General features: G+C 36.0%; 1 protein-coding gene across 1 annotated transcript; it reads left to right on the forward strand.

Moving 5' to 3' along the window:
- The first annotated feature begins 7,238 nt into the window (after nt 1-7,238).
- Nucleotides 7,239-14,471, forward strand: LOC140245234 (uncharacterized). Its single transcript, XM_072324820.1, has 6 exons — nt 7,239-7,458; nt 9,688-9,972; nt 11,253-11,462; nt 12,284-12,499; nt 13,429-13,559; nt 14,463-14,471. The coding sequence occupies exons 1-6, from the start codon at nt 7,239-7,241 to the stop codon at nt 14,469-14,471; spliced, it is 1,071 nt and encodes a 356-aa protein (XP_072180921.1).
- Nucleotides 14,472-14,642: the final 171 nt, after the last annotated feature.

The following is a 14,642-nucleotide window of genomic DNA, read 5'->3' on the forward strand; positions in this document are numbered from 1 at the left end:
AATTTCTAAACAAATTTCGTCTGATATAATTTCACCAGATCAATCATCGAACCGTTGGAACGAATTGCCGTCGGAGGACCGTCCGAGCAAACGTCTCTGGAGCATTCGTCGCCGGAGCAAATATCGCCGGAGCATTTGTCGCGGAGCAAATGTCGCGGAGCATTTGTCGTATTTTTCGGAGCAATTGTCGTCGGAGCATTTGTCGCAGGAGCATATGTCGTGTGACCTTCTAGGACAGATATATGAATCTATACAAATGCTGTGAATAATCATCATACAAAATGTACATCCATTTCTATTGATTCACTGACATTTAAGTTGCTGCTAAAAAAATTGCTTAAAAATAATCAAAATTAATGTCTTAAAGATATTCTTGTTACGTAAAGAATAAATTGTCATTGGAAAAAAAATGTATTGTTTCATGATAACCTTTATCAAGAAAAACGAAACGAAAGAATGACGTTCATCTGTTTGGCCATTCAGGTTCTTCATATATAATAAGGTATGTTTACTCTAATACACGGAGAATTTGTGTCTTTAGTTTCAAGATGCTCAATTATACATCGTGTATTTTACTCCACATACGTTCATAAAAAGCTGATGAGAAAATTGAAAGATATTTCTGTAAGTGGCAGATAAAAACGCGAGAAATTGGCAATTCCTTCTTTATGTTCACTCGCAAACATTCACCATTTTATCGCGACGCACAATGTAACCAAAAAAAAAATGCTTTTTGAAACAAACATGCCACATTTATCGCGACATACAATGTAACAAACACAAATTGCTTTATGAAAATACTGGCTCTTCGAATCATGACAATCTGCAATGCATCTGTAGTACTTCCTTCTTGTTTGAAAATCCTGACATGGTACATGATAGGCTACAGACAAAGTTTGTACAAAATCTGTAATTACATATCATGTTTCATCAATATCATTTTTATCTCATGCATGGTATGTACACCTGTCAATGAGCCAGGGTAGTCTGTCGTCAAGGGACAAAGTGAGGCCATTGATCCCACAAACAGATTTTTGAATATTAACGTCTTGTTCTCGTTCTTTCTATGAAAGACATATAAGCCGTTCTAGTTTGAGATTATTGATCGCTTACGAAAAACAATAAGCATCTAACGTGACCATAAACACAGTAGTTGAATTTGACATAGAGTTTGACGCACATCATTTGCTTTATCATTATGCTGATTTTGACAGAAATGGAACAATTCTTTAATTTCCTCTGATTTCGCCTCAGAGTGTATACGCGAAAAAGGATTTTGTATGTAAAAGTTTTGCCTTCTTTTGTTAAAGACTTTTGATACGGATGTATAGGCCTACCCAATGTCGTGGTATAAGGAAACTTAAAAAGTACCTCGTATAATAGTAACACACACAATATATATATATATATATATATATATATATATATATATATATATATATAAATGCCTGTGGTCAACGTATTTCATTCTTCTGGAGACCCAGAGAAAATGCGACAGTGATGATATAAAGTTTCCCAGCCAATTTCCTTGTTTGTCATTTGTCATATTAGAAGCACTCATTTTCGTCACATTTGCTCAGCTACCAAAAATACCGTCATTCAAAAATCGTTTTTCTTTGTCCAGATATACTAATTTTGCAACTGATTTTACAATTACGCATTAAAAATCATTAAATGCGAATATATTATCGCAAGTGATTATTCCACTTTTTCTCCACGTGAGAGTAGTTCTTTCCGGAGATTCAATTCGCTTTTTGGCAAATAAGTTCGTAGAATTATCATTCAAATTAAATATCTACGATGTGCATTAAAAAGTGCATCACTTGTAATGCGTTTTAAACTGACTGTTAAAAACGTCTGCATGTCCATGACACATGCTGATGCAAGTAAGGACGTAAAATGAAGCTCACAGATCAGTATACAATCATAATTAAAACAAAGATATCAAACGATGATTATTAAAACGTTATAATGATCTCTATAAAAAAAATAATGATGTGAATTAGTGATAAAGAGAGCTGTGTGATGACATGACGAAATGAGGAATGAGGCATAATTTCGAGTTTTACTATGTCTAGCAAAAGAAAAAACATCGGATGTTTAAATACACAATAATGCTTTTCATTTTGATGATGAAAGAGTAAGATTCAATGATTAGCTGGACATAATCACTCTTGCTAAATTTTGAGTATTAAACATGTATTGCGAGATTGAGTGCTAAATTGTGGATTTTTTTTTTTTTTTTTGCTCAAAAACAAACTTGAAAGTGCTTTTAAGTTGAATGACATCAGTGACTTGAAGTTGGTTCACTCAGTCACCGACCCCTGTAATGCTTATAAATCTTTCCATATGTGTTCCTTGTATATTGATTATGCATAATGGGAGTCCCTGCAACCCGATTGGCTAAAACATCGCACCACTCACAGCTTTCCATATGCTTTTAGTGGTTATTTTTACACGGCCTTGGCTTGTGATACTGTTAGTGTTAGTGATCTGGTTTATTATAGGAACTCCATGCGCCCCCGCAATGTCATATCTAAATGCATCTAATTATATGGGCAAATGCCCTTGTTTGATAAGCGCGTTTCGTGTGTCACACTGATTTTATTTGTAATATCAGGATATTGTACTGGTTAGTCTGCGTCTCTCAAACAGGTTGTATTTTTTCTATCCTGTTATTATTTTCAGCATAATAATTCTTTTTTGTCTTTTATCCATTCACTACATCACAACTGGACCTTTTCGAGCGCTCAAAGCGCACTAGCTATACATTGCGGAAGCCAATCAAAAACTATTAGCATGTCATTCCTAATGTCCGCTCGGATTTCTGTGTTGTATATATTTCATTGTTATCGTCTCGAAAGCCCTCGGAGACAACCGATTTGTTCTCGTTTACATGTTATGTGTGTTTCATGTTTCTCTTCGTTGTTACTGGACTTTCTCGTCTACTTTGTACTGCTCTCTTTTCTTCCCTGTTCGACTTCTTCGCAGCGATCCTCTGCTCATTATGATTTTGACAGAATCCATGTTCTTCGGCTTCTCCAGTGTCTGACCTCACTCTATTGGTTGCTTATTTTCTCGCAGTATGCACTCGTTCCTGTCATTGAGGCTTGATTGGTAATACAAACTTTCATAGATATGTTCCACATTTATAATGGCTAATTTCCCGAATGCACCGTTTAGTTCTCTTTCAAATAATGACTTTTTTTTTTAGTTATTTAGGCACATAAGATTACATTCAGATCCGGTTCATGGAGTATCTAATTCACGAACAATTTTTTATGACAATGCTGTCGCTGAAAACTTAAATTCATCTGTAAATGAATTGTTCTCTGATTTTGGTGGAGAGTTAACTGAAAATATGTTGTGTAAATATATTTCTGTGAATCAATGTAAAGACATGTACGATAGTTTTTCTGAGGATACATTTTCTTTGTTGCATTTAAATATCAGGAGTTTGAATAAGCATTTTGATGAGTTAAAATTATTTTTAGAGACTGATGCAAATCAGGCATTTTCTGTTACTGGTTTAAGTGAAACCTGGTTAAATTCCAACTCTGAACATTTTTTTCACGATTGACGGCTACAATATGTTTGCTAATAACAGGCCAGACAAGAGTGGTGGAGGTGTTGCATTGTACATATCGAATGCTTTCGAGTGTATTGTTCATGATGATATTTCCAGAATGGATAATATTGTTGAACCATTATTTTCAGAAATTTACATCCCAGGAATTAGGAATATTGTGGTCGGCATTATGTACAGACCTCCAAACTCCAATATCAAGGATTTTTTAACTTACCTTTCAGATTTGATAAAATCCCCAGTTTTCATAAATAAGGATTGTTTCTTCCTCGGCGACATCAATATTGACTTACTCAAGTTGGAAAATGATACTGCCGCACACGAGTTTCTTCAAACATTTTTGTCCTCTTCTTTTCTTCCGCTTATTTCGAAACCTACGCGTGTCACTGATCACTCTTCTACTCTGATCGACAATATGTTTTGTAATACCCTACCCCTTACTAATTCTTGTATAATTCTTTCAGATATGACAGACCATTATCCAATTATGACTCATTTTGCGCTTAAAACCTCAGTTAATAATGTTAAATTTGTTTCATCGCCTTTATTGAGTCGTAGAGTCTCGTCTGAAAAGTTAGCTAGTCTTGATGCGGTTCTCGAAACTGCTGATTGGTCAAGAGTACTTGAAAATGATGATATTAATTTGTCTTTTGATTATTTCATGGAAACATTTAATTATCATTTGAATAATGTAATTCCGAAACAAAACAAAAAAATAAACCAGATTATAAAAAGACACCTAGGTTGCCGTGGATTACAAAATCAATTCTTCGGTCGATTAACAGGAAAAATCGATTGTATTGTAGATACAAATTTGAAAAAAAAAATGAGCGATCAAAACGTAAATACACTTCATATAAAAATACTCTAAGATTTTACGTTCTGAAAAGAAAAAAATTATTTTAAGCAATTGCAAAGATACAAGTTTGATATGAAAAATACTTGGAATGTGTTAAAGCAAGCTATGAATGTTTCGAGTAAAAAATCTGGTTTCGACAAAATTAAGTTGGATGATGAAATCATCAGTGACCCTGTTCACATTGCAAATGCTTTCAATTCTTGTTTTTCAAAGATAGGTGAAAATTACGTCCAAAATATTCCTGCGTCAGAGCATCATTTTACTGAATATTTAGGCCAGCGCAATTCCAATTCTGTTTATTTTACTCCAACTAATAGACATGAGATTATTGATATTGTATCTTCTTTTAAGAATAAGAGGAGTTCTGGGTATGATGATATAGATAATTTCATTCTTAAAGGTGTTATATCTTCAGTTGCTGATCCACTTGTTCATATATTCAATTTGTCAATTTCTAACGGTGTGTTTCCTGATAAGATGAAACTGGCCAAAGTAATTCCATTATTTAAGAAGGGTGATAAATCCGATGTCAGTAATTATCGTCCAATTTCATTATTATCATCGTTGTCCAAAGTTTTAGAGAAACTTATTTATAAGAGAACCATTGGTTTTTTGAAGTTGCATAATATTTTTACTAATTAGCAATTCGGTTTTCGAGAGAAGCATAGTACAACTCATGCTCTTTTATATTTTATTGATAAAGTAGCTCACGCAATTGATAATCATTCTCATTTAATTAGTATCTTCTTGGACTTCTCCAAGGCCTTCGACACTGCTGATCACGATATTCTACTCCACAAGTTATCACATTACGGAGTACGTGGGAAGACCTTGGAGTGGTTCAAGAGTTATTTGGAAAATAGAAGACAATTGTTCAGTAATAAGAGAAGTAAATTGTGGTATTCCGCAGGGAAGTTTATTAGGGCACTGTTATTTATTGCTTATATTGATGTTTTTTGTCAGGCATCTGAAGCACTTTCTTTCATCCATTTTGCTGACGATACCAATGTATTTTTTGCCACAATGATGCTAATTTTCTTGTTCAAAAAGTTAATTCTGAATTACAAATAGTGAGTAATTGGGTAAGAGCCAACATTTTATCCTTGAATGCCCAAAAAACGAAATATATGATTTTCAGTAATACTGTTGATACTCTGAGTACAGCTATAGTATTGAATGATATTCAGTTAGAAAGAGTTTCACATTTTAAATTTCTTGGAATTATTGTTGACGACAAACTTTCCTGGAAGTTACATATTGATTATATATCCAACACAATCTCGCGTAATATAGGCGTTATAAATAGAATGAATTTGTATATTCCACAAATATCATTACTTCTGTTATATTCTTCACTGATATTGCCTTATCTTAATTATGGTGTTTTAGTATGGGGTAACACTCATCAGAATCTACTGGATAGAGTGTTCCTTCTACAAAAGAAAGCTCTCCGTGTCATCTGTTATCCTTCCATACCCTCCCACTCAAATTTGTTATTTTCCTCCAATAAGCTATTAAAAAAATTAAAGATCTGTTTTTATGTAATTTGGGGCAATTTATGTACATGTACAGCAACAACTCACTCCCGTCCATTTTTGCTTCTATGTTTCAAAGAAATTAATCATTCCATGAGTATCCCACTCGACGCTCCAATGAATTTCATTTACCTCTTTTACGAACGATGTTTGCTACGAACACACTTATTTACACTGGCCCAACTTACTGGAATCCCCTGAATAATGATATAAAAAATGCCCCCTTTGTAAATAAATATTCATTTAAAAGAAGATTTAAGTTTTCTTTATTGCAATTTTATGATCCCACAAATTTAAATTAGCCTGTTGGCTTATTTCAATTCCATTTCGAAGAACTTGGCTTACAAGTGATATACTGTCACGTATTTTCTCGTCTCTCTTGTCCTGAGACACCTACAGAGTAGGTTTGATTTCATTTATATTATTTATGCATCTCTTTCTCTATACTTTTCTATATAATCGTATCCTTTTCACGCATCCCATCATTTTTTCAATGAATTCTGTCGAGGATCACTGGATCTGTTTTGTCTTTCTGTCCGTTGTATTGTCTTCCTGTTATGTTAGTCTTGTCTCGTTCTGTCTTGTCTATGAGTCCCCCTTTATTAGTTTCGTCGTCCCAGTTTCGTTTTATGCTTACTCGCCTGAGTATGTGTGTCTGTTTGATACTCTATCTTCCTAGTGGGCTTCCAGACTTTTTTCTTTTTTACTTTATTCCCAGTCTTTCTTCCCTTTTTTGCTTCAGATCAATTTCTATTGACATTCTGTACTTGAGGGGCCCACATTCTGCAAGCATTGTCTTTTTAGTGGGTCCCTCCATTTTTCGATGTCTTACGTATTATATCGTCTTTATCACTTCAGTCAATTTTCATTAGAACGTATTTCTTATCCCAAGGTTCCTCGATTATATTTCTCTCAATTTACTTTGTTTTGATTATGCAACCTTATTCTTTGTTACCAAAGAAAGTGAAATGTTTGTGTTCTTTTCGAAAAATGAAATAAAGCATGAATTGAATTGAATTGAATAAAAAGCTCTTATCGATCCCATTGCACAAACTTGGAAATCCATGCTCAAACAGGAAATTGAATGCTTACATCCAAATACGACCTTGTGATCATTAGTTCGCGTGCCTCCATAAGCATTTAAATGGACATACATAACATGAAAATGAGTGAAAAGTTTAAGATATTGGTCGAGAGAACTGTAATTATTTTGGACACTTGTTTTGGTTGTTAATTCGAATAACTTCTCTACACAGATATGCCTTCTGTAGAACTCATCGGAGAACGTTCTCCTCTAGAAGGCCTTGTGTTCCGATCAGCTACCAACAGCTTTGTTTGTGAGGAAGGATTTACTGAAGAGGTTGCTGATTCGGTCTGTGGAGAACTCGGCTTCCCAGCATATCAGAACATCTTCAACAGTAGGGTGCCTCCCAATTTCACGGCAGGCAACTGGATTAAGGCAACAGGTTGTCAACAATGTAAGTGAATCCTTTGGTCCTTGTGTTTGATTAACACAATCTTATGCCATCAGCGAGGTTCTTAGGAAGTTTAAATGTATCTGTGGCCTAACATTATGCAGAGTTGAAATTTATGCTTATTTGAAATGTTAAAGAGAACCTTGTAACCGTATAGATGACTTTCTGTTAGCTGCTGAATCTGTGTAGATATGATATTTAGAGGAGAGCGTTTGATTTTATCTTCTTCTTTTTTTATTTGAGTCTTCGGGTTTGCGTGTAAAATTTGTACTCACAATGATAAGGATTTCTTTTATTTCTGTACTGCTTATTTCAAAATATCATTTCAAGATAAAATCATCACACAAACTGAAAGGAAACAAGACTGATGAAATAAGATCTATTTTTAGCAAACATCTGGTCATGGTGCTCAAGATTTCATGGTCAATTCAAACTCTTGTTAATCAAATTCATAAAATGGTAATTCATATTCAACAAATAATGTCATACGTTTCGTGTCTATCAGTCATTCAAATTAATACACACAGCACTCAGTTTCGTTTCAGAGCACGCGATTTTTATTTTAGGCGATCAACAATTTTAATAAAAACACAATTTCGTCAATGTGCGGTGGTAAAAGAAATTTCTGCAATGTTCACAGATGGTGTTTCGAGCATTCAAATCCTTTTTTTTTTTCAATGAAATGATATATTTCTGACCCAGATCAATCGGCCAGAAGCTTTACGAGTTTGCATGATTTTTTTTTTCTATCAAATTTATTGTATCACCACCAACCACTCAGTATGAAACTTTGAATATGTACATAAACAATGCCGGAAGCATGTGACAAGAATGAAATAACAAGACTGATGTACTATTGAAGCGCGAAGAGAAGGGTAAAATGTAGACATAAATGATGTGTAAAAATGTATTATGTAACAGAAACACCAATAACAAAAACAAATACTCTCATTGTAACTGAAAAGGGTCATAAGTAGACATAAATTGTACACTTAATCGGTCACAGATAATTCATAATTTTTCAAGAAATTGTCACTTTTTTAATATCCTCTAACGAGATTGGAAGTTCAATTATCATGCAAATCGCAATCCCAGCGACGTTGGTGTATCTCATATGTATTCAGTTTTGCTTTTGTTGTTGTTGTTGTTGTTTGCTTTTTCTCGACAATATCCATCCCACACCCAGTCGACGGAGAAAGAATTCTATTGGTTATATTTTCCTTTTTGTTGCTCTCTTTCTGAAAATAAGTTTCCAATCACTCAGATGCGGGGAGCATGGTACGCTGTTCGTGAGCAACTACTGAATGCACTTCCGAGAGTGCAGTGAAGCTAATATGCCGAGGTGGGTAAACGGAGTCGAACCTATAATAACACTGTGCTGCATCATCTGCAATGACATTTAAGTCCTGACATTTGTAGGAATCAGAACGCTGCTAGTAGCCTAGAACACAATCCTTCAAGTAACTAGCTTGTATTTTCATTTTTTAAACAGTACAGACTAGAACATCAGCTTTTCACTATCAGATGACCATTCGCTTTAGTGTATAGTTTTGTCAACTTCACGGGCACTCGGGATTCTATACGTCAATATGAATCATTAGAATTTTTAACAACTCAGGCGAGAATTTATGAGGAAGTTACAGATGCCCTATTTAATAATAGTTTCAAACAATTGGAGCGATTCATGAATGCAATGTGAGGTTGTTATCCAAGCTTGTTGCCCTCTAATGGTCAGTATAACAATGAAACTCCACATTTCCTAATTATTTTTCCATTTATTTAGGTAATGATAAAATGCTTGACATCTAAATACCTTTATATTTGTTGCGAGCGTCCTTTCAAACAAAGATCAAATTTTAATCAGATGGGGTCAATGTTACATTCTGATTTTGATTCTGCGATATCTTTTGCCTACTGGTAAACATCATTATACAATTGTTGTCATGTTATGTACATGATGTTCAAGGTCTAAAGAGAAAGCCTGTCCTTACAAGAGAGTGTTCTTCATTTTGTTGTTTTGTGTTTCTTAGGAGGCATTCTGTGCACAGTTACCTCTCAAATGAATGCCGATACCATTGCATTATTGCTTATGAAACTTTTCATCCTCAAAAAAACTAATCATTATTTCAATGTTATCTTACAACAATTGCATGTACATAATAGCAGGTCCAAAGGACCGTTGTATTTTTTGCTTTTTAATTAGTTGTGACAGTGTTTAATTTTTCCTCTCAGTACCTGGGTACCTCGGATGCTATGACGGATCACAAAGTACACAGGTCGATTCTCAACTTCAGGGATTCTCCAGACATGAAGTCATGGATGATTTAGAGTGCGCCACTAAGTGTCGGGAACGAAGAAACATCACCGATGTAGCTGTCATAATCCAACGTGCATGCTTGTGTGTCCCGTCAGAGACATTTTCTGACTTGTCCTGGTCAGCAACATATCTTCACGGAAGGTTATGTCCAAGTATGGAGCATCTAAATTTCTCGCCTGCTGTGTATTATGCATTTAGCGGTGAGTAGTTTTAATCACATGTTGATATACATGGTATTCATTCGCAAACTTGCGAGATTAGGTATTACAATAAAATATGTATATATATAATCATACAGTCTTCTTCTTCTTCTGCTTGGTTGTCTCTCGAAGTCCGAGGAAGACTAGGTGTTGCGCCCTCGTTGATGTATTCGCATGTGACTGCGTAGTCCAAAACTGGAGGCATACATGCGGTTACAGGTGGGACATGGAATGCCAGACGGTGGGACACAGGTAGATGCAGCTTGATGCCGTCTCTCCCGAGCAGCAGCAAGGCGTTGGCGGCGGTTAACTTCAAAGGCAGTTACAGCCTTCTTTGTTAAGGCTCGCCATCGATATCTGTCTACAGCAACTGTCTCAAGTTCACGGGGTTGTAAATGCGCCCATTTGAGGTTGGCCTTGAGATTGTCTTTATATCGTTTCTTGGGACGGCCTTGATTGCGATTACCTTGCGACAGCTCGCTATAAAGGAGCTGACGAGGGATTCTTGACTCTTCCATGCGGATGACATGTCCGGACCATCGAAGTTGAGCTTGGAGGATTTTGGCTTCAATGCTTGATGTCCTGGCTCTGTCCAAGACCTCTTGGTTTGTGATGCGATCTTGCCATCGAATATGCATAATGGACCGCAGGGAGCGCATGTGGAACTGTTCCAGTTTTTTTTGGTATGCCTGCGGTACAGGGTCCATGTTTCACAGCCGAAGAGCAGAGATGGCAGGACAACTGCATTGTACACCTTGAGTTTGGTTGAAAGGCGAACGTTTTTGTGTTGTAGGACTTTCGTGCGTAGTGTTCCAAGTGCCAAACTGGCCATCTGTATTCTTGCTGCTATTTCATTGTGAAGAGTACCGTCACTGGAGAGCGTACTGCCCAGGTATTTGAAGCTATTGACGTTCTTAAGCTCTGTGTCATTAACAGTGATGCTTGGCTGGCAGGGTGCACTGTTCGGTGCTGGCTGGAGGAGGACGTCTGTCTTTCTGAGACTGATTGTAAGGCCAAACATCTTCGACGCTTCAGAGAACTTGTTGACGATCAACTGTAGGTGATTCTCTCCATGTGCCATCAGAGCACAATCATCTGCGAACAGAGCTTCAAGAATGACCCTTTCCAGTACCTTTGTCCTTGCTGCAAGGCGTCGCAGATCAAACAGCGACCCATCTAATCTGTACCTGATGTAGATGCCGAAAAAACTTCATACAGTACAGCTGACTAAATGCATGTTTTTGATCCTCCTACCTTTCATTGTTGGTTTTAATTTGTAGTATCATACGGATTTTGCGACCAACTTGGCGTTGTTCAGAACGGTACATGGGACTCTACCAACACGTGGTTTGGTTCCTTGGTAACCCTTACCTGTGACCAGGGATTCATCGTCAATGGCAACGCGACACTGCAATGTGTAGGACTATCCGGAAGGTCGACTTACTTCCCGACTTGGAATTCGTCGATGCCATCTTGCCAAGTGGTCAACAGTAAATTGTTGTTTTGTTTTGTTTTGTTTTGTTTTGTTTTGTTTTGTTTTTTGTTATTTTTCCCCAAACTAAGATGGACGTTATGCATGCATTTTACTCACTTTTCTTCTCCCCTAATATCCTGTATTTTTATTTCCTGTGGTTTCTAAAGAAAAGTGGTCTAGCTGATTCAAAACCCAGCTAAAAGTAAAAAAAAAAAATGAAGTAGTGGTGGATAAAGGAGAATCCGTTGGTATTATATTGTAGGCGATTTGAAGGAAAATGATGTCATGTGATATGATATGATATGATATGATATATAATTTATGATATGATATCATGTGATATGATATGGTATGATATGATATATGTTACAGTCTGATATTGACATTGATATCCACAATCTTATACCTTGTTTGCTTTCTCAAACTCTGTACCTCCTGTGACAATCGCTGAAGGAGCATAATAAGTATTAAAAGGGAAAACAATTAATGAAATGAAATGACAACATGACATATAATTGCACGGATATATACTGAAGGGTTTACAAAAATGTGTGTCCGTATACCAGATTGTAAGTCAACACGCACATTATGTTGTTTTCTGGCTTATTGAGTAACTGGGTGCGTTATTTTCAAGACAGGGATTGACAAATGGAACTCCAAGCCATCAGTTACACTAGAGAAAACCACTTATTACCAAAACCAAAATAAAGAAAAACATTCTTTATAGTTGATAGTGTCCTTCATTTTATCATGGAAATTCGTGGAAATAAGGAAAGAATTTTTTTGTTTAATTTACACTGTCGTTTTCTTGTATTTTTGCTCCTGTTTATACTGTAGCCTCCGAGATGTACTGCAATCATCCTGGTAATGTGTCTTACGGAGAATGGAACTCAACCGATGTGTCACTGGGATCTGCAATAACTCTCACTTGCGATGACAATTACGTCATCAATGGCAGTGGCATTCTGCAATGTATAAGATTTCCTGACAACAATACGATTGACTGGAATGCATCGTTACCAACTTGTCTGAATTTCGAGAATATGTCTCAGGGTATGCTACTACAGTGTACGAGGAAAACACTGTTGATAATTTACACCTCGCACTTAGCACATGCATATAAAAGAGCTATGCTATTGTATGCCATTCAAGTGCAGTTACCTCGTGTTGCTCATACCCTCAACATCATTTATAAACCCAAATGAATGTCTAAATAGGTGTCATAGTAACTGGCCTGATTTATAACAGTTTTTATATTATTGTTCTTTGGATTACTTAACGCCCCCAAAATAATACCTTCCAAACCAAGACTCTGAAAATTACATGCTTTCGAAAAAAATAGTATTAAAACTAATAAGTTGCTCGAAGAAATAAAAGAAGACTGTTGATTCCTCCTTTCTTTATTAACAGAGAATTACTTGCATATTACCACGTTACTAAGTTTGCAGAGAACATGCATGTTGCTCATTTGTTTTTGATTTTGTTTCTTGTTTTTCTTTTTATCATAATCTCTAAAAGCAAACGCCGCCTCGCTCTAAGTGCAAAACCCGAGGTTCGTCTGAATCATCCACCCTCCAACCTTGGTTACAATTCGTAATTGCGTTAGTTCATTTTTTTTCGAACCTTCGGAAAAACCAACCTCAGGAATAACGCCACTGAAATGTTGTTATATACAAAGTTTATTTCATTTTGTAACGACGAACATCTGGGTACACAAAATTTGTGTGTTTCAGAAAACGATCCTTCGGAATAACAAACATTATCCCCACCTGCATGCCTCCTGCGTTCTCAGCTGTTAAAAAAAAAAAAAGTAATGATAAGCAATTTATATTGGAGACACGCATTTTGCTGTGGACAGAAATCATAAGACGACAAACAAGAATGAATTTACCTCCCTAAGCTGCTAAGTCTAGCCATCAGATTAAAAAATCATGTTTGTTTGGATTTGTTTTTTTCAACATAAACCGTTTTCTTCTTTTCAGCCAACGAGTCAAATTGTGATCACCCTGGTAACGTCTCTCATGGAAGATGGAATTTGAACACCACACAGCTTGGATCCATAGTCACTCTTGAGTGTGATGACGGTTACGTCATCAATGGTAGTGCAGCCTTGGTTTGTGTGAGGTCGACACACCAGCTAGTTTGGAACGGATCGACCCCATATTGCCAACCAGTTCAACGTGAATGTTTTACCTTACGCCTATATCATATTTGACACGAAAAGAAAAAAACATTTAGCGTATACTGTAATATCACATAGTTGTTTTTTTTTTTTCCTGTTTATATGAGTTTACTGTAAAGTAATTTCCGTTTGTCCGTAGGCGTCAGGGTTGATAATTATGTGTATTTTTGTGTCAATTTGACTTTCTGTACGAATCCATCATGTCCACTAAAGAAATATTGAAATATTGAATCAATAGTAGTAAGCACAAAGCAGACACTACATGAGAAAATGAGACTGTAGCTTCTCGCACTGTTTACATATTGTGAAATCATTTAAGACCACTTAAAACAGGCTTTATGTCTCGTGTAAAGGACTATAAACAATGACGATGCAGTGTCTCGCCTCAGGGCATAAGTGCCGCTCTTCGTAAAACAAAAACTGAGATGTAAGGAATGAGTCTTTAAAATCAAGATAGAACTAAATGATCAGCCTTTCATCCATTCTCTAATCTATATTTATGCAAATTGGAAAGTAATATTTGAATAATGCATTCTCTGATAAAACATTCAAGAATATATTGAAAACGTTTAATGATCTGTCTTGCTACCAAACTGACATATTAAAGGGCAAACACTGCGTAAGGTACGGTGGCCAAACTGAAAGTCAAGATGGCCGCCAAAACTTATGAGGTTGGACAAAATTTATGATTTACATTAAATCTGCTGTATCACAGACACGGGTATTGCCACCATTTTCAGTGCTTTTTCATGCTCAAAGACGATATGAAGGACAAAACGTTTTGAAAATTGGCGGCCATTATTTGAAATAAATTCTCATTTGCCATCTAAACAGATGGGGTAGAACAAAAGCACGGCAATAATTAAAATAAGATCTGCTGTACCAAGAAAATACGGACACTACCGAGGTTTTTTTTTTTTTATTATTTTTTAATTGTTCACAAGTCGAGATATAGGAAAATATGGGAAAGTGGGAGTTTATAAGTGGGAACCATTTCAAAATTCAAAATGACCG

The sequence above is a fragment of the Diadema setosum genome, chromosome 22, assembly GCF_964275005.1.
Source record: "Diadema setosum chromosome 22, eeDiaSeto1, whole genome shotgun sequence".
Classification (NCBI taxonomy): Eukaryota; Metazoa; Echinodermata; class Echinoidea; order Diadematoida; family Diadematidae; genus Diadema; species Diadema setosum.

Excerpts from the sequence above, each read along its gene's own strand:
- LOC140245234 (XM_072324820.1), top strand. The coding sequence starts at position 7,239 with ATGCCTTCTGTAGAACTCATCGGAGAACGTTCTCCTCTAGAAGGCCTT. Across the intron at positions 11,463-12,283 it reads ATCTTGCCAAGTGGTCAACA|CCTCCGAGATGTACTGCAAT; the intron begins GTAAATTGTTGT and ends TTTATACTGTAG. Across the intron at positions 12,500-13,428 it reads TTTCGAGAATATGTCTCAGG|CCAACGAGTCAAATTGTGAT; the intron begins GTATGCTACTAC and ends TCTTCTTTTCAG.